This window comes from Anopheles ziemanni, chromosome 2, assembly GCF_943734765.1.
Source record: "Anopheles ziemanni chromosome 2, idAnoZiCoDA_A2_x.2, whole genome shotgun sequence".
NCBI classification, from domain to species: Eukaryota; Metazoa; Arthropoda; class Insecta; order Diptera; family Culicidae; genus Anopheles; species Anopheles ziemanni.
The window spans coordinates 94,790,948-94,817,664 of record NC_080705.1 but is presented as its reverse complement, the minus strand read 5'-3'; the positions used below and the strand labels follow the sequence as shown (position 1 = coordinate 94,817,664).

General features: G+C 35.2%; 1 protein-coding gene across 1 annotated transcript; it reads right to left on the bottom strand.

The window, feature by feature from the left end:
* Nucleotides 1-4,439: 4,439 nt before the first annotated feature.
* On the bottom strand, nt 4,440-23,921 carry LOC131281160 (potassium channel subfamily T member 2). The gene is made up of 23 exons (XM_058310419.1): nt 23,832-23,921; nt 23,193-23,267; nt 22,823-22,906; nt 21,820-21,914; nt 21,377-21,560; nt 21,085-21,174; nt 20,911-21,009; nt 20,359-20,537; nt 20,159-20,299; nt 19,439-19,588; nt 19,141-19,340; nt 15,467-15,721; nt 15,241-15,394; nt 12,957-13,062; nt 12,642-12,857; nt 12,393-12,556; nt 12,191-12,302; nt 11,921-12,106; nt 11,476-11,607; nt 5,455-5,660; nt 5,090-5,375; nt 4,835-5,020; nt 4,440-4,775 (listed from the first exon to the last, which is right to left on the bottom strand). The coding sequence occupies exons 1-23, from the start codon at nt 23,850-23,852 to the stop codon at nt 4,533-4,535; spliced, it is 3,564 nt and encodes a 1,187-aa protein (XP_058166402.1). The 5' UTR covers nt 23,853-23,921; the 3' UTR covers nt 4,440-4,532.
* Nucleotides 23,922-26,717: the final 2,796 nt, after the last annotated feature.

The window sequence follows — 26,717 nt, the reverse complement described above, 5'->3', positions numbered from 1 at the left end:
CAGTTAAAACAGCCTAATTGCACTTTAAGGTTTTTTTTAAATTGTATGTGTACAATCGCAAATTTACCGAGCATGATTGACACTTTCAATTTGACCACAATTAGAAACACGCTCAAAATTACTAAGAGCATACACTTATGGCAAACATTACCAAACAGCTTTTTCATTACGTAGCAAAGCATGGGAAAAATTTGAGGATCATCAAAATACGAGAAAAAATTGGTCTCTAAAACAATTTCAAATTTTATCATGGCCCCAAGCATGTGCATTACGAGTCAGGCCGAAATAATGCATCAGCATACTATGACTTACAATTTATTGGGCTGACTTGTTAAAGCCGAATGCTTCGAAATATGATAGTTTCTGCCCAATTGGACTTGGAAAAAATGTTAAAAGCGTTTTCTATAAGACAACAATTTAATTATTTTTTTACTAGATAGTTTTCACCTAAGAAAATAAATAGTAAAATCCATGAAACCGAGCAAAAAGCTAGTGATCAAAAAGACCGGCTAAAACAAAACACAAATTAGTGGTAACTATTTGTTTTAATTTATGTACATTTGATCTCACATAAATCATTGCTGTGTTTACAGAAAGTAGCAAATTTCTTACTCTAGTCAATATTTCTCTTAAAAGACTTTTTCAAATATCACAAAACTAAATAAGATGAATAGTACTCAAGTTTTATAGTTAATTTATCCCCATTCTTAACTCACTATTACTCGTATCTCCGATGGCGGGAAGGGGGCTGGCAACGAGGTGAGTGTAGCTCCGGGATGGATCGGCCGATCGTCACCAAACTTGGAACGAATACTAGAAAAAATGCAACAAAATAAATATATCCATATCGAATTTTGGCCATTATTAGCCACTCACTTAGTTACTCATTAGAGAGATTTGATTGATTACCAAGAACATTACCGAGAACCTAAACAAGACTTGAAGATGAACTCACCTGTCGTATTGCATTAACATTGTTTCTAACTGAGCATTTGAAAATGGGAGGCTTGGGAGACACTTCTTGCTTATTGATTTCATCAATTTTCTTATTTGAATTATATTTCTAAAGTTTTGGTGAAAACACAACAATCAAATAAAATTATTCTCGAGTTGATCAAGATTTAATAAAAGTTTATTTATATTCTTCAATTAATACAGCTGTCTTGTTTTACGAAGTTCAATGTTATAACATTGTTTTTTCGATCTAAAGGCTGTCTTCTAGAATGAGTTGCATGAGCATAAGGTCTGAGACTTTAAAGACCACTACGATTCTATTTGTGTGACATAGTGCCGAAATTTTTGTCTAGAAAAATACGACTGCTTCTAGAGATATTAAAATGATTTACTTTGACTGACCTCTCACTTATCTTTATCATCGACGAAGACAATCGCAGTTCTTAAAACAAGTGCCTACTTTTTTCGAATGCAACGGAGAACTATAGCTTTGATACAAAAGACCTTATGATACAAAAGACCAATCAATGAAGGCTCCTACTACGAGTTACTACTCCATTCGGTTATGATGCTTATTTTTCACTAGAACTCAATTTAAGGCATTTTTTGAGAGATTGTAGCATATTTGAAATGAACTTGGACACTCTCAATAAAAATTCCATTTGACCTAGTAATTTTAATGTAATTTCAAGTTCGTAATGATTCAAGGCCTACTCAACTATTTATATTTTCATATTAAATGCTCTGTGTTTGGACCTCTAAATGATTTAAGGTGATTGTGATATCCTCATTCTATGAGTATATCTATTGGCAAGCTTATATGAATATGAAATTTGTTTACTATGCTTACTTTCATTCCTTTTACTCATATATTTAATAAAAAGATTTTTTTAATTGGTCTCATGTTGCTTGTTAATGAGATGGTGTTTAAACTTATGCCATATGTAAAAAATAAGTCAACTAGTTCATAATTCAGGTCAACTGCATTTCATTTGCGTAAACTTGTACAAGATATATCGTTAATAAACTTTTGCCAAATAATTTACATTGGCAGCGATTTTCAAAAAACAGACTTATAACGTTGTATTTACCAGTTTGTTAAATACCTTTTTAGCATTGTAAAGCGATTACAGTATACCAAAGCGATGTTTTTATTTTTCTTTTTATCAGATAGCATTTGTAACGTCTACCGCCTGTTTGGTGTAGTTTTAATGAGAGTGATAGAGAAACAACGTCAAATCTAAAATAAGAACCACTCATTGCCAACGTATCCTTCATTGTGATGATTACATTAGATTATGTTTTATGCTTAATTTATTTCTACGTGTTTGTCTGTACAATTTTATTTACACCAATCTCGCAGTTGTTGGTTAAAATCTTATTATGTGAGTTTGCGTTTAGTTTTAATGTTTGTATACGTCATAAGGTTTTCATCATACAAAATAGGAAAACAAAATTGTATAAAGTGTAAATGGTTAGGGTACAAAAATATAGGAGTTTCGACGGTTCTGATTCCCGAGTTATTTTAATACTATCTCTACTTTTTCTTATGAGCCAAAAAGTTTTCCAAATGCACTACTATGAACAACATTTTCTAAATCAATTGCTAACTTCGTTTTTGGAAAATAAACTTAACCAGATACCTGATGGAAACCGCTTATTGCGAATTTGACCTTCAGCTGCAATCTACAGCAAAGTGTAGTTAAGGCTATTAAATAGCATGCAAATGATGGTGTACTCGTTTTGTAATTTTCAAATTTGGTGATAATGTGGGTTAAGGTTGGGAATTTATCACAATTAATAAGTGGGGACTTCATGATTTCAGTGGTGTCTTATTTCTATAATACAGTTTTTGCAGATAAAAGAAGAAGTTGAGTTAGACTCATATTTGAATTGCTGGCCCAGATGCCGGTTTTCAAATTATGCCGGGCTAGCTTGAGACAATTTTCTAATTAATAAACTAAAATGTACCGTACACACTCCTTAAGAGTATGTGAGCTTACTAGCTAAGGTAATAAGGTGTCAACAATTTCAATCGATTGTGTTCGTGTGTCGGATTGAAGCGTGGGTTTGTTGGGCAGGTTGTAGTTTTGACAACCATATATTGCAGGTTCATAGGAAGTCAGAGAAGTCACGGTTATGGATATTTAATAAATATGAAAAATAAAAAGATAAAAAAATGGAACACATGCAAAGTCAACTGTGTTCACTTGCTATCATAAAAATAACGGGTTTTTAGGGTTAGGCGCATAATTCGGACGATCGTTAGAAATCGTTCTGTAAATATTTGCTAAACTCTAACCTACGTACTGTACTATTGTTGAATGACGATTTTTATTAAAATCATCAACAACAACAGTAGTCAATGGTACAATTGTCTTCATGAAGTAATTAAGCAAGAAATTAAATCAGGAATATATAATGTTGATATATATTAATGAAGGAAACACGGCGGAATTTCGACACACGCCCAACATTTTGACCGTCTTAACTTTTTATACGATATGATTGCTCTTTTCGATCGTTAGTTGCCCATTTTATTGACATCCTTTCTATTGAAAATATATTAACCTCCATATTCTTAAATATAGCAACTTCTAGTTTTAAGAAAAAATGCGATTTGCACTGGTAAAGCTACCCGTGAATGGTAATGATAATTTTGTATATATTTGTATAAAAGAGCAAGGATATTCCACGAGTGCTGGATTACCCTGTCAGCGCATTTTAAATCCCAACTGAGACCGGGACTGACTATTCACGTACGTAAAGGGTAAAAGTTCAGTAAGCCCTTAAAGAGCAGGCATGACCGGATGCGGTTGCCAAAGAAGAAGACGTAAAGATTATATCAATTAATAATTTCATCCTCTCTAACCTTGCTCCCACTTCCCGTCGCTGTTATTAAGCATAGCCACGTTTTTGACATCTAGAACATCTCTTTTTGGTAATCTTCTCATATCTACTTAAAGTAATCGTTTACTACTTTATTGTTTTAGTACAAAATTTACCTAATTTTATCCTTCGGTCCTCCTTTTTATACCAGCTGTTCTAGTAATTGTATCTACGTTATAACTTTGAAGCAACTCGATCCATCCTCGCACACTATATTATTGCGCTCGCGATTCATTGTCGTTGGTCATGTTTCATACTACCATATAGTTCTATCCTTGATTGCTATACGTTACTAGTTGCCTTTCCTACCTCTTTAATTTCATCTGTTTGCATCGACCTTATATGATTTTTTGGTACTGTACTGGGTTAGTAATCAGCTATCTTGAGGAGTTTGCGGGAGTACCACATATTCCACCGCTCAAACTACGAGATTTTAACTTATAGTTGCAATGAAATGTTACGAAATGTGTGAGTCTTTTAGGCTAATACTTTTGCTTAACAGGATGGATAGTTGGTTTGTTCTATATCCACTTGTTGCTGCGCACCGCTGAGCGGAGCCTGCGGCCCCACATTAGGTTGTATCATACAAACTAATACTTTTGCTTAACAGGATGGATAGTTGGTTTGTTCTATATCCACTTGTTGCTGCGCACCGCTGAGCGGAGCCTGCGGCCCCACATTAGGTTGTATCATACTATCGTTCCATGTAAATGCTGTGGTTGTGACGAAGATTCGTTTTGCATCTGAATGTTGGGTGTAGACGCGCTATTATTTGACTCGATGGCAGTACTTAGGCCGAGCGACGAACCACCAAGAGTAGACCCACCAATCGTCGAACCTGCTAGCCCCGAACCGCCGAGTGTCGAAGGATTAACTCCACCGCTTAAGCAAGGAACACCAATGATAGGAAGAGGTTCTTCCGGAGGAGTTACCTGAAGAATAAATAATAATTATAATTTGATACACATTCTATACGTTAACGACGCCTTACCTCCAAGCCAATACTGCCATTCAGAGCTATCTTTATCGGATTAGAATGGTTTGTTGCCTGCATGAGTGTAGCGAAGTGACTTATACCAATTTCCTCTAACGATGATTTTCGTCGTCCCGATGCTCCAATGTTCGGTAGTCCTTGCCTCAGTGAATTGGAGCGTCGTAGGAGAATGTCACTGTCAATCTATGAGAAAAAACGAAACGAAGCATCTCACATCATTTACAGCGGGACATCGGCTTTTCAGGTGCATACCCTCAAGGAATTACTCCTTCCTCGCATCTGTCCCAATGCATTAGGACTATCTGGAAGAGATAGAGAATTCGATTTTGTTGTGACCAGCGGAGGCGCCCGGGGCGTTACGTAACCTGACATCGGCTGCGGTCCTCCGATGGTGTTCAGACCGATGCCAGAGCCGCGACGTGAGCCGGCCGCCGCCGCTAGATTGATGTTGGAACAGAAAGATATGTTGGATTTGCGCCGTGAGTTGTGGCGCTCGAACGTTTTTTGCGCAGAGAATGGAGAAGGTCGTACAAGGTAGCTGAAAAAAGAAGCAACACGTGAAAACTCCTTTATAAACGATACTGCTATATGATTACTACTGTTTATACAATTATTACATGATATCCCCTTCTTCTAGCTTCAGATCACACGACGGATTGATAATGACATACGAGAGATGATTTCGCTTTTCGCTCACGTCGTCGTAATCGATGCTCGGTAAGTTTAATGATTCCATTCGACTGCGTACCAGATTAGCGATCTCAGCACGTTCGATTTGCTGTACGTGGTTATCTCGTGCTTCGTCGGCTATGTTAATCGAATACTGCAAAAAAGTATTAACACGAGCAGGAACAGATACAGACCCAGGAACGTAGATGGCGTTCCGCATATAATTTCAAATTTTGTTGCGGTTGAGAAAAAAAAAAGAAAAAAGAATAAACCCCATCTTAAAAAGGTGTTATGAAACTGTTGCTATAAAGTCGCGTTGTTTTTCTTCAGTGCGCCACAGTGTGCGAATAGAAGCGTTGTTGTGCTTCATAGAATGATGTAAACACAGTATAAAATTGAACGAAACAAAAGCCTCCACCAATATACATCAACAATTCGGGATAAAATTTGTAAACTCAAATAATGATAACGTAAAATGCGTAGTTAGTTAGGTTAACATATGAAGTAATATTTAATAAACGTTAGAAAGTATTTATGACATAGGAATGATGAAGGAATGCTGTACCATTAACCTACATATGCTACATTTTACAGTGGTTATGCATGTGATGTATGCAGTGGTGTACATATGGATTTTTTACATGGGATATGTGACGAAAATAAAATCTTCATTATCATATTTAAATTGAATCACGTAGAATTGATAGAATCAAATATATTTCATTGGTGTGAGGTGATTTTTTACACAGCAGAAAAACATATATGCTCTAATAGTGTTTGTGTTCCATACTAAAGATACTGAATAATAAAATAATGACGGTGCAACGTAGCTTGTAACATATATGACACTTGAAGTAAAACATGTGGTATTCCTTGCTCGCGGAATGTCATCTCTGCTTACGGAATTCCATCCGACATTTGCTTGGTATTTTCCATCGCTGTTAAATTCGATCATTCAGTCCAAGTGATTTAACCGATGAGCAAATAGTTTACACTACTCATGCTTTTTTATTTAAACTGTTACTGGAACTTCCAGCATACACATGTTTGAAAAGGGTGCATGATGGAACAACAAGAATAATATTCTAAACTTATTTTATAATCTCACCTAAAGAAGAACAATTGTTAATTGATTTTCAAGTTGATTGTAACTCGACAGTCGGAATTGTAGCGCGAAGGTACTTACCGTTTCGGTAGGTTGATTAATTTTCACAATGTATATGAAAATAACCAAATGATTGAGTTTGTTGCAATGAATCCAATAAGTGCAAATGCAATATCTAAACTACGATGTCATAAGATCTTTATGTCTTCCTTCTCATACTTTCGATCAAAGTTCAACTTTTGAGCGGATACGCTGGTCAAAAGCCAGTGCATGAGCGCTGAGGCACATACCCTCTACAGTAGACAGTCAAGGTTCAACTTTTATTGTAAAACGAAGTTCTTTTTGAGGATCTCAGACTTTTGAGCAGCCGTGTTCGAGAGCAAGATGCTCAGGAGGATTTTTGGCCCCGTATGTGAGGAGGGACAATGGAGGAGCCGTTATAACGACGAGCTCTAAGAGCTGTACGGTGACCTCTCTGTCGTACAGCGAATTAGACTTGCTAGGTTCCGGTGGGCTGGTCATGTCATTAGAATGGCACCGTACGACCGTAAAGTCCTTTTAGGCTGGCCCTAAGGACAAAGGAGGCGTGGTAGGCCTAAATTGAGGTGGAAGGATGGCGTAGAACAGGGGTCTCAAAACTTTTTTTAACGCGGGCCGCATTGGGTGGAATAACCGTAGCATTGGGCCACATTTACCCAAGGAGGAGAAGGTCGTAGTTTGGAGACCCCTGGCGTAGACGAAGCCGTCAATAAAGCCGGGATACGGAATTGGACCAGCGTGGCGAGCGACCGTGAGCGGTTTCGGATGGAGCTTCGTCAGGCCAAGACCGCTCAGCGGTTGTAGCGCCACATAAGTAAGTAAGACTTATGAGCGGATGCGCTGGTCAAAAACCAGTGCATGAGCGCTGAGGACAGACCTTCTAAAGTTGACAGTCTTTACAAGATAGTCGTTACACCATAGCAGAAGAAGAATCGTTCGTTATTTGGAAGACATTTTTATAACAATAACGCTTATTACATGTTCTTACTTATAGTGCAAGACTATATTGACCAATATTTGAAGACCGACAGAATAAAGAGCGATAGAACCGATAGAACAATATTAACCAAAAATGTGCAATAAATAAAAAATGAATAAAAAATTAGTTTGTGAACGGTGCGATCAATTAAACTACCACGTTCGAAGCAACCAGAGCATAAAAGTTGGAAGCGTTACAGATATATGAAAATAAAATGATTATTAAGACAAATATCCTTACGATAGTATTTTTGTAAATAACATTCAATGACGAAGGATACAAAATTTAACACTAACAACTGGTTAAAACTCCAATTTACGCAGCTAAAGGCTCTTTCATTAGGTATTATCTATCATTAGAGTTAAATACAAAAAAAAATGTGAGATATCGACGCGATTTTTTTGCTGCTAATGCCAGTATATGTAAAATATGGCATCATTGTAACAACCCTACAAGAAAAAGTGTATCGATATCACATGATATTGGTGGCAATTGACGTAACGATGCGTAAACGAATCATGCCTGATAATAGCTTACGCAAAACATCGATTGTTTCACGCGCTGTGTTGCACGTTGACCCATTTTGTTGTAACCAAGTGTTGTTCAGATGAATTGCAATCAATGCTGCGTTGTGAGAAGAAGCACGGAACGTACACGCCTCCGTCCAAATCTACATCAAACCTTGACAATTTAGAACTACTACCTGGACTTGTCTGAATTCTCGCAAACAAAAATTATATTCACATAACAATTCAATCGTTTGTAAACCTGCGAGAACTTAAAAACTACAAGATTATTATTAACTATCGATATAATTTATTTGTAGAAAAACAAGAAACAATTATCATTTTCAAATCAAGATAAACACGTCAAATACAGGAAATCCCACACAATGATAGCGTGGGGTATGAGCAGGCTCATTTCACCATCTCAGGCGTCATTCTTTTTTGCAATTCAATCAATTTGCCTTGCCTTAGTGACCTGTGTCATAACAACATAACAGTGTGTTTACACAAACAGAATAAAGCACTGCTTATAAGATCTGCCCAAAAATAAACCGTCAAGACCACATAATTACTATTAACACGCTCTATATTTAATAGGGTATCGTGTTGTTTTAAAGCATTGTGTAAGTTAAATTTTTTTTTTAGTTTGCCTTTGAAGTGTTTTATTTTGGAAAATTGTTGCAAAACTTGCACACGACAATTGAAAACGTGCTTTAGCGTAGTGAATTTAGTTCTAACAAAGAGTTTTTTTTAAACGGGGAACAGAGAGCTAAGAGACTGAGGTAGTGTGGAAAACGTAGGTGGTGTCCAGAAAGAGCATACATAAATGAGAGACAGTGATAAAGTAAAGAACTTACACTGGATCCTTTACGCGCGGTGCATCCACCCAGGCAAGACGATGATTTGCGAATCGTCGCTGGTGGTGGACGATAGGTTACACCTCGAAGGTTCGCTTCTGCAACGCCCTTGATCGGTACACCGCTGGCTGAGGTGCTGCTAGCGGTGGCGGTGGTTGTAACCACTTCTTCCTCATACTACATGTTTAGGTGATTTGTATTGATTTTTCAATCATTAAAACATGCGCGATTTTCAAAAGCGAGCAATAAATAGAATATGAACAGATTTCAAATCAGATGGAAAATTAGTTTAACTCGACAAGCTCATCAATACTAATTGAGAGTGATATAAAAACGTACAATGAACCATGATTTATAATATAAACATAAATGCACGCTACTTGAAGGCAGAAAGTGTAGGTAGTATAAAAGCGGATTTTTTTACAACATGTAATGCGCACATTAACATTTTTCATGGTCAACAATGTTGAGAGATGTACGAAAATCGCCGATAACTGAGTCATGATACCAACAACTCTAAATCTATTAAAGCAGTCCTTTTGAAATGGTCTTTCCAATATCATATAGTAAATGTTTATTGAAATTTAATTGACTGAAATGGTAATTTTCATAATTTACTAAGAAGCAATCACCAATCCTTTTACAAAACTCTATGAAACAAATTACCAAACGATTAACCCAATGATTACAATACAGTCAAAAAGAATGATATTATATCTTTTCAGGTAATGCGCATTCCATGTGGTTAACATGAACTCAGCTAATATAATACATTCTACCAGAAGCGTCAAAATTACTAAAGCATCTAAAAATATTACAAATATCATGGAAGGTTCCATGTGACAGTGCAAATGAATTCTAAGAAAATACTTTTTAGTATGATTTCAGTATGACGTTGCAGGATAAATATAACTAGCATCTGCATTGTAATGGAGGCCAATACGATAAACCGTGGTTTCATCACGCTTAGTTTACTAATCTCACTGTATGAAATCCTATGACTACATGATAAATTGAATACGCCTAAAAGTTTATTTATATCATTTCATTTGCTTCAGTTAGATCAATACTCTCTAACAGTTGCTGATTGTTAAAACAAAAAGATAGATAATTTGTTAGTAAAAAACTTTTAAAACATCGTTCAAAACTAGTGAAATCTAACTAATAAGTTTTTTTTGTAATTATATTAAATTTGAAAATGTTTAGTAATGCATAAAATGAACAATATTAGTATAAAAACTCACTGTGTGCGTGTGCGATCAAATAACTCGTCCAACATTGGTTTAAGACATATTTTACTCTTTGGTAGGTTTTTTACTTAGTGTTGTTTGATGAATTATAAAAATAACCTTAAATTCAGGTAAGCTTGTAAGACAAAGATGTATAGTAATTACACTAGATTGAATAAAGTTGAAGAAAAAAAGGGCCGTAATAGAGCAAACCTTGTCTAGAAAGTTAAGTGAAGCAAGGTGGAAGATTATAATGATGTTATGATTCGAAGAGAATAAAATTTCAACAAACAAAATGAAAGGCAAACTGTAATAGATACGAAAAATATTATATTGATTGAATTTTAATATCGAAGACTTATACCTCTTTGGGTACATCATATTTCCCAACACGATGTGTATTATCAAGATCAGTTAAAAGAGAGGACTGGTCAAAGCCATTTTTCCTCCGACATTGTTGTGACAGTTGGTTTAAAAAGTATTTACAGACATACTTGAGGTATGCGGAATATCTTCGTAAAAATCTCATACCGTTATGCAAAAAAGCGGCTGAAGTTCTATGTGTTTTGTAATTGTTTTATCACACTGGTCACCAATGGTGGCTTGGCAAAGTCACTAGACTGTCAATTTAGTGTATTGAGTAAGCTCATTTCACCAACGGCACACTCGTTTGACAGTACAGTGGCTTTAGCAATGCCACCATTGATTACCAGTGTGTTTAGGCTATAACATACGTTGGTCAAGTATGAATGTGAGTGAGTAAATTTTCTCGTTTGGCTGTTATAATTTAAATAAACTTGACAGGGAAAACGGGGTATTATTAACAGATTGAGAGATATAACAAAAACAGTACACAAAAAAACAGGACGGAAGATATAAATAGAAAAAAGTCGAAATCAACAATTTAATTTTAACAAAAAATCGTTTTTGAAGTAAGAAACTTTTTCGAAATGGTCAACTATTTGTTAATGTAAGCCAAGATGATAAACAAAAGACATAACTAAAAGTGAGATGAATTATTAATAAATTGCAAATGAGTGACAGCAACGATTTATATGATAAAAAAATGAGATGAGCAAAAGAGATTCTAAGACATCTTTTGTATGTAGTTTATTTTGGATTTTTTGTCAAGTTCGTTTATCTTGCTGGGCTTTAATGAATTGGACTCACCGATGGTCGCAACCGCACACAATGTTTAAAGGTCCCAAATGATCCAAACGGACGCCACTTTTCGGCGACAGGTGAATTACTCACATGTGATGCATCAGCGCTTGACGTATCCTGCGTTCGGTAGATACCAATAGGAATTTCACATGTCGTGGAACAGAGCTTTTGGTACAGCCGACCGTATGTTCGAATCCACATATCGTCTTTTGTAATCTTCATCTGCAATATTAAACAAGATGTAAATGTAGCGTAGAGCAAGATAGAATAAATAAACGTTAAATTATAGTTCAAATTGTGGAATAACAGTTGATGATTTTTTTTGTTGAATCCATAAAACTATATTATTGAAACTAATCAACTGGTTTGTAATAGTACACAGGGTTTGATAGTACACATCAAACCTATAGGTTTATGAAAAATTATTAAACTTTGATTATTTTACTTTACATGGTACGATGTCTATGCTATAATTTATTACAGGAGCTTTTTTCATGTTTGGTATGAGCTTTTGGCAGGATTTTTCTGACCTTACCGAGGTAAGAAAGCCGCTTCCCGGGGCCTGATCGATCCCAAGTAGTAGACGAACAAACGTAATGACATAATCTTTAACGAAAGCTTGATACAGCAATGTGTCCAGCATGGAAGCACTAAACACATTTCCAGCAGCGAACGGTAGACGGAACATATATGATATGTGCGAACCGCGTTCTTTCTCTCGCTGGGCGTCAGAGATTTGTTCACATGAAAAGATGGGAAGAGTCTCGTGAGTAGACTTCGCTCGCAAATTAGTTGAAACCAATACCTTCTCCATTTTGCTAAGATGCAAAGCGTATTTATCGTGTGCTCGGAATTGCATGAATCGCATATTTGAGCTTTGTGATAATTCGGTGATGCTTCTTATACTAGGAAAAAATCTGAAAATTAAAAAAAAGTTCACTGTCAGTTCTCGAAGACATTGTAAACAATTTGGCACAATTTCGTCCCCATCGCAGAAAAATGCTTACTTAAACATAGTCTGAACTGCAACGATTGTGTTGCAATCGGCTAATGTGTCTTCTTCTGCTGAATTAGACAGTTCTTTATTGACAACAACAACATTCTCTGCTAAAGTAATACCGGCTCTAAGAAGATCATCGAGACAGTCAATCGAGCCCAACATCCAGTAGACCTGAAGAAAAAATATAAAAATAATAAATTATGAATCAATATTTCAATCCATTTAGAAAGTATCTATCTGAGTAACTGATAATTACCAGAGGAAAATAGGAAATTGCATCTAAGAAAGCTATATCTGGCCTTCGCTCCAGCAGCAGAATGATAGGATTTAAGGATGTTTTTGATCTAAAGTGAGCCCTCAAAGGAATAATAAAGTTGTAGATTCCATTCGATGCATAGTCGGCAGCTAGAATTATGGTTTTGTTTTGCCACTGATACTCCTTGGCATTTCTGTAGCTACAGTGTTCGCAGACCTACAGTATCATAGAAAATAAATTGTTAATGCGATATCCAAGAGCAATTCATAAGTTTTACTAAGGTGGGTAAAAAGAGGTGGGAAAAGAGTTACTAACCTGAGCTAGTTGTAGACAGCAAAGAGGTTTCTTTTCTTTCAACAAAAAGCAAAGCGTAGGGCTAACGCCGATGAACGGTGAAACTGGTGGAAATCCTTTTACAATCCTAAAACAATATTCAAAAGTAGATCATTATAAATATATTGAATTCATTTTGATTAAATATGACAAATAGCAGATCGTATTATTGCGAATGTAATTTAACAATGCGTTTCAATTTGTTACTGATGGATTTAAATTTTCCAGTACATTACGTCCGACAATTACAATCATCATACTGAATTTCATTGTTTGGTTACAAAATAGCAAAGGTCATTTTGAAATACAACGCCAGAAACACGTTTGAATTAAAAATAATTGTCACACATGAAATTTGACTAACAATAGCGATAGTTTACTACTTTTAACAGAAGATTTCTATTCTTTTTTAAAATTAGTATTCTTCAAAATCCTATTAAAGAACTCTTTTCGTTAGTATTTTGTTCTCTCAAGCTTATCACTGATCTAATTTTCAATATAAACTGTTGCATGCTTCAATACTACTTTATATTGCTGATTACAACAGAACGTACTAATAACGCTAGATTGGAAAAATACGACATTTGAGTGAAAATTTAGGATTGCTATCTTAAACATCGCCAATAACGTTTGCTTCACTTTACCTATGTTGCACTCCTTCATATCATTTAAATATAATGAAGTTTTTATGATTTAATTATATCAGCCAGCATAGAACCGCAAGTTGATCGTGCAAAAATGATCCAAAGGAGTGTTGTTAAAGTGGAACCAAAAAAGGAAAAGAAAACTTGGAAAAGTGTTGGAGTTAATAAGGATGCTGTAGCAATAATCGTAGTCATATATTTGTGAATGCAAAATAACATTTAATGCAAAATGTAAAATCTTCTACAGAAGCAGAACAGTGAAAAAATAAGAAAGGCACTATGAGTGACTATATATAAATATATTCGATATATCAACATACATTTATATAATTAAGAAAAATATGCTATATGTTAGAAAATAATAATTTTTAACAATATTAGCCAAAAATGAAAGCAAAATCATAAATTACTGCCCTCGTCTTATGGTGGCTTATACCAAATAACCATTAGAAGTGGAAGAGGAAAAACACTTACCGGGAACAATCAGTATGCCATGCAGGGGGTGTGTGAGTAGAATCTTTGGTATTGGAGGTTGTACTACAACATTGTGATTCGTCGGATGAACTCAGGACGAACGAAACCGTTTGCAAGAGTGAGAGATCTACACTTCCGGTACTAGGGATTAATTTTTGTTGTGGGGTTCGAAAGGCGAAAGTGTACAAAAATAGTGTGAAGATGTATGATTATATAAAAAGGATTCAACAGGGATTGTTGTGATATTGATTTGATGAAAGATCATGGTTATTTACGATATTAACAATTAGTTTTGTGCATTTTACAAAAATAAGGGTGTTAGAAAAAATGGTTTGGGGAAAGGTAGAAGTCTCGATATTATTCGACGAAGTTGAGTTTCATTCGTGCAGAAGACGTGCAGATTTGCGAGAATAGAAAAGAAGTAGAAGGAAAGATCAGGCAATAATACGAATTTGTAAGAAATCTGATAAATCAAAAAATTTAAGAAGTACTTCAAGAAACTCATGGTTGTGTGTAGAAAATACTAGAAATATAATCTATTTATAAATATTTTACATTGAATTAAATATTCGTTAAAAAGGTTGTGTAAAAAGCCACATAAACACATCTATCTGAGAAGTGATGGTTTATCGTTATCATATGTTCGACTTTTCTTCCCCGCAACTCATACTTCCTGCATAGCAATTCCGAAAGAGGTTCTTATTCGCACAACTTTTGATCCCTATTCCATCATTTTCAACAGCCCTTAAATGAATGCGTTCAACTATTAGTCTGGTGTAGTATTGTTTGCAACAACATTTGAAATAGCAAGCAAGCATACTGCTTCTCTTATTTTCACACATATATTTATATAAAATAAATTTGTATTTATAAAAATTATGTAAATATATACATTTAACACAACTTTGACATATGTTGGAGTATATTTTGGTAGTTGGTTTCCCTTAACTGGTGCAATTTTGTAATTGCTAAATTCTCACTGTATTTCATTACAAGTACAATTATTTTTCACATATTTGCGTCCTTGGCTAGTCTGGAACGCGGTTTCTGACGAGTAAATCTGACGTTAAAAATAAATGGCAACTGGGTTGATAAGTATTTCAAGGTACATTTATGATAGCGACTTACATACGATCTGAAATACTTACGCAATCTTTTCTGACGGTGAGCGCCAAGGAACATCATCGTCGATTTCATCGTCGCTCTCGTTGTCTTCACCATCGATGCCATCCTCTCCAGAAATACTAAACGACGATGAGGTGAACATGTCCGGAACCGGAAGAATCGATGGTCGCCGACTTCCTATGTATAGATAAATAAAAGAAAACGAAGGTAAGCTGCAGATTATTTAATGATATTAGGACAAGGGGCTACCTCTACGTTGATTTAAAATGTCTGGACTTAGAAGGTTCGGATTGTTACTGCTCGGGATTTCGAGATGATTTGCAGAAGAGATGGCAGGAGGTCCAAGTGTTGATTGTGTAGTGGTTGTAGAGTTGTTAACTGTTGCGGCCGCGTGAGAAGAAGAAACATCCTTGTAGCTTGATTTTGCATCTGCTATTGGGATTGAATTGCTCAGTAGTGCTGGGTTTGTGGCACTGTTTGCGATACTTTCACTGTATGTTGTTGCTGCAATGAGAGTGAGATATACTAGGGTTTAAACATTGTGTGACTAATTTTATCTTATGCAAATTTAATCCCATACTTATTTGTACTTATAACCATATCTTAAATACTCAATAATTAACATAATGGTAGACAGTTTGAGTAAGCTTCTTACAGCAAAGATGAACAGAAGACCAAGAACATGCATGCAATGGAATTATTTTTAAGAGAGATACAAAGAAAGTTTCATTCATCTCTTGCTCACAAGTCTATGTACCCTGGATCATCAAATATATAAAATGAGTTAATGACATGGACATTCTAAACAATGATTCTCAATGAATGAATGAGTGATGCCACTGGTAACTTTTTTCCCGATTCTCATGTAGATGGCCAGTCTTCTCGTAAAGGGATACGTCTGATTTCGGTAGAATCTAAATTTACGCACCCATGGGGGTTTCCCAATACTCATTGGTCGAGTTTGTTGCCGGCGTATTCGCACAACTTTACCTATTAGAACATTTTATTTTCAAATTTGAAGACTTAAACACAGAAACCAGTTTTATTTTAGGTGTACCATTAGATCCAACAATAAAACATTTGACGTATTTTGTCTTGCCCACCCATTACTGCTAATTTCGCTTCAATTCAACTCACATTCACTAAAACGTCATCAAATATAATCAAATATGGCAGTATCCTATTAATAAAACGCAGTACAACAGCAAAACATTTGCTGTTTTGATGGATATGTCTGTTGTGGAGAACAAGACAACTTTTTTATATGGCGAATTGTTTTATATGGATAATAAGAAACCACCTATGGTGATAAAAGTAGGTTGGGTTTTGCGATTATTCGTTCATTTTCATGTTTGAATTTCCATATTTGGAGGTGTTTTTATCTACGTTCTGGTATGAATGAATGTAACAGAAAAGTTAAGCAATAGATAGAAAATTAAATAACTCATACCAATGATGAGTCATTGAATCAATAAGTTGTACTTAATAGATAAGTCTCAAAAGGATACAGATAGCTAGGTGATAAAAGGTAAAAGATCAAGCCATGTAAGTTTATCTTGTGAGATAAACCGATGAGGTGAGATACAAGCCGGCCTCGGTTTTTAATAACCGAATGGTACTTTGACAGCGATGAAACCCGGGGCTAGCGCCCAAAAATTCATATCAAATTTCCATAATTTCTATGTTTATAATACCTACTGAACTCTTAACAGACACAGAACAAACGTTACCTAGGTACATTCATCTCATCCGAACTTTTAACGGTAGATTTGATGGTGTTCTTCGAACACAAACGAAGTTTGTGTGTTTTTCCATCAAATCAATGGCCACGAATCGTTTTATACTTCGTTTTAATTTCTTGGTTTCCATGCCGTGTAGCTTTACAATAATACATTCAATGATTCAATTAAAAAACATTTCTTATTGAGCAAAGCAGTCTGAAGCGGGAAACTTGCACCAAGTCGTTTATAAGTTCATGTTCGAATCTTCTGCCATACAAACTGCATTATATCGTATGAGTAAATAACAAAGTATGCTACTATAACGATTTGTCAAACGACGTAAACCGAGGTCGACGAAAACCAGGGTCAACCTGTAATTATAAACCGAAACGGATATAATGTGCAAATCAATCACTACGTTGAATTTAAAGTAACCACTTGTACGAATGGAAAAAATATTGATCAATAATCGCTGTTTCGATTATTGACATGTCACTATCCTAATAATTGAGGGAAAGGGTAATTTAGACTTTTTAACATTGCACGCAAGTTTTTGAGTAAGGGTGAAAGGTACACTAAACTATCCACAACGATTATGCTGTTTCCTGTGTGGATTCATCTTTTGGAAATCCATTGGTTGAAAAAAGAAGCATTTGAACAGTATGAAAGATCGCTTTTCAATTGCTATTCGGTTATAATAGTGAGTGATGGGGTCCGCGACAGCCGAGCGCCGGTTAGAAAAATCGGTCCATGAGCGCCGGGGCTCACCACCTCGACGGCGTGGATTCGAATCCCAACCGAGACCGGACCCTCCCCTGTACGAGAGGACTGACTATCCACGTACATCAGGGAAACAAGTCTCGTAAGCCCTTAACGGGCAGGCATGACCAAGAGGTCGTTACGCCAAGAAGAAGAAGAAGAAGAAGACAATGGAATATACTTGACGGTTAGTTCAAAGCAAATTTCTCTCAGAGTCATGCACACATAAAGTATGTAAAATAGAGCCAGAAGAATAAGGCAACACAGTAAGTATTAGTTAGAAAATATGGAAAGGAACCTGGTATAATAACGTTACGAAAACGAGGACGATCTATAAAGTACAAGCTGGCAGACAAAAAATTCAGCAGCATGGATGAAAATAATCAATCCAAAAGGGGTTGATGGCTAGTATAAGGTAGCTAGGAAATGGCTAGATTAGATTTGAGAGCGGATCGAAAAGTTTTGGAGATCACTCACGCACGGCCAGTGTCGTGAAGTCATTACTGTCGATTGCTGGTTTACTACAACCCCGTGGTGAGTCCGGACTATCTGAGTTGACCGAATTAAGACTGGGACTATGAGGCACACGTACGCAGACCGAAGGCACTGGGGCCATGAGAGGAACACTTCCACCACCGCCATTGGTGTTGTTGTTGATGTTGTGATTGTTGTTAGTGATGTCGTTGTTGTTGTTTGAGGAGACTGATAGGTACAATTAAAAAAAGAATTAAGAGGTTGTATGAAGTGCAGTATGTCAATTTCATTCATGACAACACCATTTTTGTTTCAATGCATTGAATGGATGAGTTTATTTTAAATACATGCTACATATTCGAAAACTGTTTTATTTCCCAATGGTATAAGGTTCATTGTAATCAAAATGTAAAGTAGGAATTATAAAACACAATGTAGGCTTTTACTGTTAAATGAATTATTATAAAAATGGTGATGAATACCGTCCAAAACAATTTCTCCTCTCGTGGTTAAAAGTGTTGAAGTTTAGCTACTATAAAATGGTCTAGTGCCTGTAGTGTTAACCAGTTGATGTGTTTCAATGTAGCTAGTAATATACACTAAGGAACACAAACTTTATTAAGCGTGTAAAAAATTAAACCTATCAAACTACATTAATCCAGTCCGTAGCGAACACTAAGACACTGAAGCTTGTCTTTTACACGCATCATTCAGCAACTCAAAAAACAGAAAATAACACCACGTATAATAAATTGAATATGAAATAAAATCAAATCATTCGTGATACCATGAAATTAATTACTCTTACCACACAGAATGGCCTTCCTATTATTGAATTCAAAAAAGCTACACAATTTTGATTTATTGCCATAAAAAACATAAGTGGTATTGTTCGAGGATAACTATATTTGAAATCGATGGAAAATTTGTGAAAAGTGTAGATATAATATTTTTTGGTGTTCCACGTACCTTCTTTAGGTGGTTGATCCGGGCTTTGATTGTGGTTTTGGTTAACTACAAAAGCAGAGTTCTCTTCCTTGGTTATGCTCATATAGTAGCAAGTGTCATCCTTCTTCATGATATGCCTTGGGCCGGGATTTAACAGGATCGTATCTTCGTAGAATTCAGGAAGTTCAGCAGGACGTACTCCAACCAAAGCTACTCCATACCTGGCATTAATTTGAATAATAATGGTGAGAGATCTTGAACTTTTGGATCATGATTGCAATAGACTCAATAAAAACTCTTAGTATTAAAAACAACTTACTTGCGATGGGAATGAAAGCTAGCGTAAGTGAAACTTTTGCCTTCGTACTCCCCAAAGAACCTGCTATCCCCGAGCACGATATGATAAATTTCGTTCCCCGAGCACTTGCCATATAGCCGGTGCCACTCCTCCGCGGATTGTTGTCCTTCCCTGAGAGTATAGCATATGAAACAAGATAAATTGTGTTAAAATCCTTCACTCGCAAACCAGCTTATTTTAGTCTATCGAATAAAAAAGAGTCGGTGCTTGCGATTTCATGTATACTAGTATATCAGGTCAAGCAAAATGTTTAATTTTCTTATACTTTGAAATTTTTTGCTACATTTACTTTCACAGTCGAAGTTAGTACAAAACATAGTACTATTAATTGGGCAATGTGTAAAAAAATACTATATAAACTATTGCCACCAGTGAGCTCACCCAAAAAAAATATTAAAGAATACATCGTTCAACAACAAAAGTTGGTTTATTAGTCATCTGTCTGTAATGCACTTCTGAGAAAAATTATGCATCTATCAGTACTGTTTTGTACCATTACACTGAAAAGCCTAATCAACTACTCATACACCATAGTTTGAAACGGTAACGCCCAGATCAAGCAGACTGCGCTGTACCTAACAAAATAACATATACGCCCAAATGTTTTAGTTGCTGTTAAAATTGCAAGGGCAACTTTTAAAAGTGTGCTCCAGTGCATGCACCTGCTCTAGTAACACTTACTGTCCTCGTGATGTATGTAGCAGAAGTGTAACAAGTGTACTCGCTCCGGGGCATGTACAATTGTTAGCCAGAAGTGCATATTTGAATTCGTCCTCGCAGACAACGTGTTCAGCAAATTTTACATGCAATTTGTTTTCAGGCCTGGAAAAAATGAAGTGAATTTAAAAACCATATCATTGGCATTTATTGGATAACCTTACCGGAAAATTTGTACATACTGCGGAATATTGGGTGCAAAGTCTTTTACTGCCCATGACCGAAGAATTGCGTGCTCGTCAGCAGCTGTCTTATCGGCATAGCTACGGGCCGCCAGAATAAAGCATGCCTCTGCTTCAGCCATACGGGCCCGGGCTAGGTCACCATCTTTGAGACATGAGCCCTACGTAAAATTCATATAGAAGAATAAGTTTGCTTGACTAAAAGAGTGCTATAAACTAAAGAAGAAATAATTGTAATAAAATAAATAATAAATAAAAAGAAAACGATTCCTAACAAGTGATGTAATATAATAAAAATATAGCTATTAAAAATTATTCCACTCATGGTGGATGATTTGCAACATATTTTTATAGGATATCGTGAGCATAACGTAATGTTTTGATAACAAAATAACAAGATAACTAGTACCAATTTCCCTCTCGCTCTATATTGTGAATAATTCTTAAGTGAATAAGTAAAGCCAACCTCATCTGACATCCATTTCAAAATTATAATCGTTAAATCGGCTAGTAATGCTGCATTTCCTTTTATACCTGTATGTAGATGACGCGTTGAGCCCAGATTGGTACCTGAAGGATCATTCTCATAGTTGTGTCGAGCTCCATTGGACTGAGTAAAACGACGTAATAATCCTGTAAGAGCGGATGTGCATAAAACTCGTTCAAGAAATCCATGATAGTGTCGGCGTGAAGCGTTGTCGAACAAACCACAACGTGCTTTTCGCTTTGCGCTCTATGGGATGAGTAGCTACCGCCCAACTTTTGTCGTTCCATCCAAGTGAAAGCCAACTGCTCAAACTGTACCAGAGAAGTAGTAAGGTTGACGCAAAACAAAATCAATCATATGGTAAATATTTGTTGGACGAAACTTGTTTTAAAATATATGCGCCCAAAAGGCAATATTTTAATACGTATATTTATCAATGAATTATGACCCATTGAACATGACATAAATCAGCCACACCCTGGGACATTCTTAAAAACACAACTTTACACTAACCTGCGTCGGAAGTACGATTAATGCCACGCATATCATGATGACCATGAAGAGCTGAGAAGGCCATATGTCGGGTACAAAATCACCATAGCCTACAGTAGAAAAAGTTACTACCACATAATAGGTACTCTGGAACAAATTTAGATGGCGATGTCCTGCCCGTTGAAAATGCTGTATACCACAAACGCTGTGAAGACAAGATAGTCACGTAAAAGTAATCTGACAATTTAATGGCTAAAAATTCAAGAACTTAATATTTTTATTCTACTGATATTAAATGTGAGATGATCATATTTGGCTTAATCTAGTTTAAGCATGGTTTACGCTATCTTAGCAGAGGTAAATTGTTAATTAATCTTAATTAATCTTATTCAGAAGTAAAAATTTGTATATGGATTCCTCTAGTTGAATCATAACCGGTTACAAGACAACTTTTTCCAACTTACCTCGTAAACACTAAACAAAGAAGTGTTGCTGAAAGTATCGTGAGTTGTTGCGACAATGCCGATTGCGACTTTTGCATTGCGCGATGCAGATCATTCTGGGAAGTACAAAAAAGCTCTTATAATTATATATCCAAAATATTTCTTGTTGTCAAGACATAAGAAGAGTTAAGTTTATGTCCGCAAGCGTCGGGTTAATCTAGTTTCGGCATACTTTCATATCTGTTCCATCCAATGTATTATTATGAACACATTCTATGGCAAATACCTCTGTTGACAAATAAATCTGAATCCTTTTGATTTTTTACTGAGGAACGCAATAACGAGCAGGGAGCGACAGCACAGCAAGAATGAATCTTTAAATGTGGTACCATATGATTTAAATATATGCCATAGGATTTTAAAGTTTCACCAAAGGCAAGAGAGTCAAATGTACTCTAATTATGCATTTCAGTGGCAGTTTGCAGAATGCAGATTTAAGGCACAGTATTTAAAGACAAATTGTTATGTTTGGTATTTGATCAGGCTGAGAAGGAATATCCTGAATAAATTCAATAATACAGATGTTTCGTAATAATAGTGTGATATACAGGATTAGTTGTTTAACGATTTTTTTAGCGGAGTCAATTTAAATTTTCAAAACAATTACTTTGATGAACAATTACATTATTCTAGTAACAGTGATAGAAACATGACATCGTTTGATAAGCAATTATCCTTACTAATAGTTATAAAATTATACTTATTATAATAGTTATTAGTTAAAGTTATACTAATAATTATTACCCCACCCCTTTAAGGAAAACATTGTTAAATGCAGTCAATTTGATAAGATGAAAATATATTTATGGATTCTAGTGAAGCAAGTTTTTCGCTAGAGTACAAGTTTGATTGATTATTTATATTCGATGCTTAATGTACTGTGAGGAAACCAGTATAAAGAAAACTTCTCGGGAAATACTTTAACCAAAATTACGATTTCCAGTGATAGTATAAATATACTCACAAACATATTTTCGAGTGAACGTTTCGCTAACCAGCAGTTGAGAAAGACTGGAATAAACAAATTCCTGAACGGGGGCCATAAAATCTATTATGCAGCAAAGGGCACAATTCAATTTTGGAGGGTAAAAGAGATAAGAAAAACAAAGATTACATTAGTTATTGGTTTTAAATTGAAACATGATATGTAAATTCGGATATGAAATATCATTATCTTTCGTTGTATGTTCAATAAAAAAATATTATACAGAAAGCAATTAATTACAATACAAAATTTGGTGGTAAGTTCGTGTATCATAAAATGTGTGCACGATTTTTGAATAAGTATAATATAGAGCTTTTGATAACAAAAGGATATAAAATGTTAATCTTACCGTAACCGCAAATGGTATCGTTGTGACAAGTTCTAGAATAAAATGAAATGATAAAATTTGCTGCCATATATTGCCCTGAAAAAAAGATAAAGCATAAAATTACACTCCATGAAAAGGAACCAATCGACCAATTATGTGAAGGAACAACATTTGATGTAAGTCGTTTAAGCAATCTTATACACCTTCCATTTAATAAATACATTTTTCACTTTTTTTGCAGTTTCTCGACTATTTTTGGCAATGTCTTGATATGCGAGCAATGATACCATGTTCCAGGCCATGTCACAAAAAAATGCCTTAGCGCACATTTAAAAAATTGCAAGATGTACTGATTGGCTATTATAACAAAGGCTTGAAAATTAGAAAAAAGCGTGATGATTAGATTGACCGTCGTAGCAAATTCTTTTTATATTTTTTTATGCAGAGAATACTGAAATACTATATTACAGGAGATATTACAATCAAAACCAATGAAATTTGAAATGAAATTTCATCCGATAACGGGATGATAAGTGTCAATGCTTCAAGATATGACAATTCAGCTAGGTTCTTCACTTATGACTTATGAGTATATAACTACAAAATGCAATTGTTTCGTATCAGTTTTATCTAATGTAAACGATTGTTAAACACATTCACCTTATATCCTAGGTACGCCATCAGCAGTGCTTCGGTAAGCGATATCAGTGCCAACACTAACTGTACTGCCCACAACTCAGTTGGTCGATTCACCCATAAGATGGCATCCCAATTGATGATGGGATCCTCCTGAAATGCTTCCTCGGTTCGCGTCGCTGACCATATAAATTCTGTCTTATTACCGACCTTACAGCCGTAGCTGAAAAAAATAAGAAAAATTAATTGTTTAAGATGTTTATTGCAATTACGATTAAAGGTCTATGCAAAACTTACCAAGTTGCGAACGTTGGATTGAGATCCGTAACTACCCGGAATATATATAGGACACAGGTCAGCAATTTAAAGAATAAATTAGCAATACGAATTCTTAAACCTGCCAGAGCATGAAGAGAAAAAGTAAATAAATATTAAAAGAGTAAACGTGCTGTTTACATTAATTTTGTTCTGGAACAACTGAAAAGCAAAACAAACCCTACATTGGTGTAATGCAGCGTAGAATGATTGCTTTTACTATCCACTTTCTAGGTAAGCTAGCTGCGTTACATATTTTGTAAATAATTGATTATTGTTTCGAACACTGAGATTAAAGAGCTGACTATATTAAGCAAATTGTCTCATTGTAAAAATAATGACATAATGAAGTTAAGTGAACAGTATAATGAAGTCTAATGTACACTTTTATGACGATGATAAATTTGGTTACTCACTTGATCTTTGATTTTTTATAAAATATAGCTGCAGCCTCTCTTTGAAGGTATTTTCATTTACATAATATTCCACTCGAACTCTGGAAAGAAATAAAAAGAGCACAATTTTCCAATTAAATAGAAATTCTAATCAAATTAATCTTGTAGTACTAATATTTTGAGCTTTTCATTTCAAATACACGGCAGTTTCTTAAGCTACAGGTGCTGTCTACCACTCTTATCGTTCAATGTACCTGGTTTTCTGCTGCGTTTATCGATTTCTACTTTATTATCATTATCTTTATTTATACCATTGTTTAAATGATTTTACAAATAATATTTCATTCGTTACCTCATTCAGCAAATATTCTACTCCCTACGCATGGGCAAATTAGCCGCATAAAACTATATTTATGAGAGCTGCATAGTATTTTGTAGTTTTTCTGTTATTCACTGAACCTATAATTATGCATCGTGAACCTACAGGCAAACTGGTGACATCAATAGCAGACTCCAAATAATTTAAATTTAAAAAAATAAATAATCTTCCTTTAAATTTAAGTGTTTTTTAACACGTATGTGAGTAAGAACGATGGAATGTTATAAGGATAAAGATTAGGTTTATGAGTGTCTGAAATACAAAGTAACACCATCAAACAATAGTTTTAGCAGCAAAAACATGATAACGAGGAAGAATTGGCCGTGAAAATTATTTAAGGCTTGATCGATTCTGTTTAGCAGTTTGTAACTTTGTAAAACCAAGTAAGCAAAGTTGCTACATGGACTTTTAAGATTCCTGTAGCCAAAAAAGAAAGAATAATAACATTCTTCTTCTTCTTCTTCTTCTTCTTGCCGTAACAACCTTGTTGGTCATGCCAGCCCCCCCCGCCCCTCCCTCCCTTTTGTTAAGTTTTATTTTTTGTTTATTTGTTGCGCTCTCTCGATTTAATCCATACACCCACCCAAAACGAGATATCTATGAAGATATAAAGCACATTTGTATTCGCATATTTTTACTTTGTAATTTTTATAGTTCAATAATGTTGTGTTGTACTACCATTACAGCTACCATGGTCTAGATTTCAGCTTCTACGGTTCTGTAGAGTCATGTATGTCTATTGATATTTCAACATGAGGGAACAGTTCACGCAAAAAACTTCACCTTTACATCCACAATAAATAATTATGTCTTCTGAATTTGTGCTACCACACAAGTAATATGGTCAAAGCTTTTATAAGTTGTCGAACTATTTTTTCTCTTTTTTATTTGTTTCCCACATTCGACAGAGGATTATTTCATAATCAAAATCACTCTTTCCAGATATATAAAATACGTGTATACTCACCAAACATAGCCGTCTTGTATTTTTTTACAACCATAATAATTTTGGTTTTTCAAATTCACTCATGGTAAGAATGGCACCTGTATATAATTGCGTGCATGATGGGTAAGTGAGACAGTTAGATAAAATATTCCATATAGCACACACCTTGGTATTTTATCGTAAGAATCCCATGAGGTCAAGCAGTTGTAGGATGAGTAGCGACTGGTTGCTGCCATAATAAATTCTCCCGGACAGTGAAATGTAGAAGAATTACCCTTTGCAGTAGGCATCTAGATTATTCGGATCTTCCGTTTCTTTTCAAATATTATACCATTAACAATAAACTGAATTTAAACAACACTTCTTAATCTTCTTTCCAACATTTTTCAGCAAATCACTTATTTTGTTAACTATTCCGGTCCACTTCTTAAGTTAAATTTAATACAGGTATAATTTATGCAGTAACTAGACCTGCTTGTATCACTAGAAAGTAGAATTATTTTAATTAAAACACAAACACCTAACGAGGTACACCTCAAAAAGCCAACAACTTCAGCCAACTTTTTATCATGTGATATATGTGATATATGGAAAAACCTTTTGCTAGAGCTTCAAACACAATCTATTTGCACAGTAACTTATCAGTTTCATTATCGATATCTTAGCAGAAAATCGATATTCACTGACATCCATCCCTCTCATAAGGGACAATTTAAAAACGCGTCAACTATGACCGCGTGTGATAAAATAAAAGAATTAGAGTTCACGTTCTAATAAGAGCTCTGTGTTGATTTCAATCATCACAATCACGATGAACAAACGCATTGAAACCCTTTTTGTATTTCAAATTTAACCCAGTTTTTTCTTCTTAAAAC

Excerpts from the sequence above, each read along its gene's own strand:
- LOC131281160 (XM_058310419.1), bottom strand. The coding sequence starts at position 23,852 with ATGGCGTACCTAGGATATAAG. Across the intron at positions 21,915-22,822 it reads GTTCACTCGAAAATATGTTT|AATGATCTGCATCGCGCAAT; the intron begins GTGAGTATATTT and ends TGTACTTCCCAG. Across the intron at positions 20,538-20,910 it reads AACGCGTCATCTACATACAG|GGCTCATGTCTCAAAGATGG; the intron begins GTATAAAAGGAA and ends AATTTTACGTAG.